Here is a 2,649-nt window from a genome sequence, read left to right as displayed (position 1 = left end):
TTGTGCCTTTCAAACTCCCCAGCCACAAACCACAGAACAGCTTGGACAGCAGGAAGCTGTGCTCCAAGCCTGGCCTACCGCTCCTTGATGCCACGTGCAGGTCACAGCTCCATCTTTTCTCCCCGTGCACCACTGTCCTCTGGGTGGGCAGGGAGGGAAATGCCTCCCAGACCACGTTCAGCCTTGCTGCATTCACCCTTGTGCACCAAGAATCCAGTTCTTAATTACTGATTGCTTTCGTTAGGCACCTGTGTTAATTAGAGGGATGGCCACACTGGCCAATTTGTAGCAACCATACTTCAACCCTGGCAGACTTTGCACTTAGCTTCTAGACAGCACTATGCAGAAACCAACAGAAACTTTAACAAAACCACGTCCTACCCACAGCAGACCTCTGTCTCCCCGGGACACGTCTGCCTCCTCCCTCACCCCACTCTCACAGGAGCCAGAGGACAAGAGCTCAGCTCCTTTGCACTGTCAGCAAGGCAGACTCTCCAGAGCAGCCTTTCTTGGACAGGAGACAACGCAGCCTGCTGGAGGCAACCGAGAGCAAGCCTGGAGTGCGGGTGCATGGCTCACCTCCTCTACTGGGAGCTCCTTCAGCCGGGGCAGGGAGCTGGAGAGCAGGCCGATGAGGAAGGGGGTGGGTGAGCACACGATGTCGATCATGGAAGGTGGCAGTACGGGGATGTAGGTGTGCTGCCAGGTGAAGGGGTACAGTAGGGCCACTGTCGCATGGCAACACTTGGAGAGAGTGCTGGAAGATGAAACACAACCAAGGGCAGTTGGTCAGTCAGGAGATGAGTGGTGCTCCTTAGACATCAGGGCTCTTTCAGTTGTTCCCTGATTGATCTCTGTAATTACTAGGGGATTTCTGACCCCAGACTTCTGACCCCATTTTTCAGCTTCAGGAGCAATGACTTGAGGTAGGAACCCAGGATATGAAAGATGATCCTGACCCATGTGCATGTGACAAGGGATGGGTCCCACTGAATCCAGCATCTGTTACTCCAGTGCTCTGATGGGAAATACCAGACAGACGCGGGGTCTTCCACGCAGCGCTGTTCATTACAGACACGAGCTTATTCTCTCCCAGCATGCCTCTGTGGCTGTGCCCATGGGAAAGCCACAGGTCTGAACGCACAGGGGCTATACTGTCCAGCACAGACAGCCCACAGCCACGGGGTGCAGAAGACACCTCCACCACCGCAGCAGCTATCTGTTGGGTTGCACCGTGGCCCGCTTACCTGCTGGCCATACTCAGCTTCATCAGCACAGCTGCATGACCTGCCTGGACACCCTGGCAAAGTCCTGGACACAACCTGCAGCCACAAAGTGCCCTGCTGGTTGTTCCAGCCATGGTCCACCCCTGCTCCTTGGCTCGCTACTGTGCAGCATACATGCTTTGTCTTTGGGCAACCCTTAGCAGGAGTAACTGCATGCCAATGACATGCTTTTCTATTCGTCCCAATCGTACTGACAGCTCCTAGCAGCCATGCCAGAGCAGGAGGGAAGAAGAAAGGCACCAGTCTCCAGACAGAGGCTGTCTGGGCACTCCAGAGCCTGCCAAGGCTACTCAGAACCCTGGGAAAGCAAAATCTCAGGAGGGGAAGCACATGGCTGCTCTCTGTCAGAAGCTGCCCACAGCTCACAGAACTGCAGCCTTCCTTCTTCCCCCTTCAACGGCTCGGCTGTAAGCATCTTTGCTGACAACTTCCAAGAGGGTCTGCCCAGAAACCTCATCAGCTCTCTGGCAGGAGGCAGGCAGGGTCTGCGGTCAGACACAGCTGAGCTCGCTGCAGGACACCAGTTACTCATCCATTCTGGTTCTGGAAGAATTTGTATGCATCAAGGGAGGGGGATGGCTCGCCACTATAAACCCTCTATGTAGCGTAATTTTGTTTTATGCAGGTCTCAAAAGGCAGGAGGAGGGGAGGGAGGCTGGTGCAGCCAGGACGAGTTACGTCGTTGAAGAAGGACACCCAGCTGGCTCCTGTTACAACTCCACAGGGGAATTTACACTCAGCAACCCGGATCTGGCAGTTTATTGCTGATTTGAGAGGGAAGGGGTTTGATGGGTGTGGACTTGAGCTTGCTCTGTAAAGCAGAGCCAGCTTTCCCTCCCCCCCGCCTCACTCCAGCTAAGTCTGGTGGGTTTGAATCCCTGTGCTGTAATAACACTAACACACGCTGAGCAGAGTGGTGTGACTGGGCTACAGCTGGCTGGCTTTCATCAGGTAACTTCAGTTTAGCACAACACAGCTGCGGTTGCTGGGACATCAGTGCGACCATATGACGTGATCGCGCAGTTAAACTGTTAAACGTGTGACACTTTCTGGAGGTAAGTAAATCCCAAGGGAGAGGCTGGAATGAGAATTTTATCTAGGACCGCAACAGGTAGGGAATGGGCACTTGGGAGGGACACCCGGGACGTGTGTGCTGAGAAAGTCGTTTCATGAGGTGGGGACTCTCCCTGTGCTCCCAGAGGCTTGTCTTTTCTTAAGGGGATACTCTATAAAATCAGCCAAACCTTTCAAAAGCTGTGTCACAGACTGGTAGCTTCAAGTCTTTAAATGGGAAAACGCCTCAGTTCTCCATCCTTGTTTAGGATGTTTAGAGTAACCCCCTCCCTTTTCTGCATTCATTCCT

At 53.7% G+C, this 2,649-nt stretch overlaps 1 protein-coding gene across 1 annotated transcript in view; it reads right to left on the bottom strand.

The window, feature by feature from the left end:
- DENND2A (DENN/MADD domain containing 2A) overlaps positions 1–2,649 on the bottom strand; it is a 37,047-nt gene that overhangs the window by 5,594 nt on the left and 28,804 nt on the right. The window contains exon 14 of the mRNA XM_010144075.1: positions 580–757. Coding sequence (XP_010142377.1) covers positions 580–757 — 178 coding nt within the window. The remainder of the gene's footprint in view (positions 1–579; positions 758–2,649) is intronic.

This window comes from Buceros rhinoceros, unplaced genomic scaffold (assembly GCF_000710305.1).
Source record: "Buceros rhinoceros silvestris isolate BGI_N320 unplaced genomic scaffold, ASM71030v1 scaffold13019, whole genome shotgun sequence".
NCBI lineage: Eukaryota > Metazoa > Chordata > Aves > Bucerotiformes > Bucerotidae > Buceros > Buceros rhinoceros.
The sequence above is the reverse complement of the archived record's forward strand: the minus strand, read 5'-3'. Positions and strand labels throughout refer to the sequence as shown.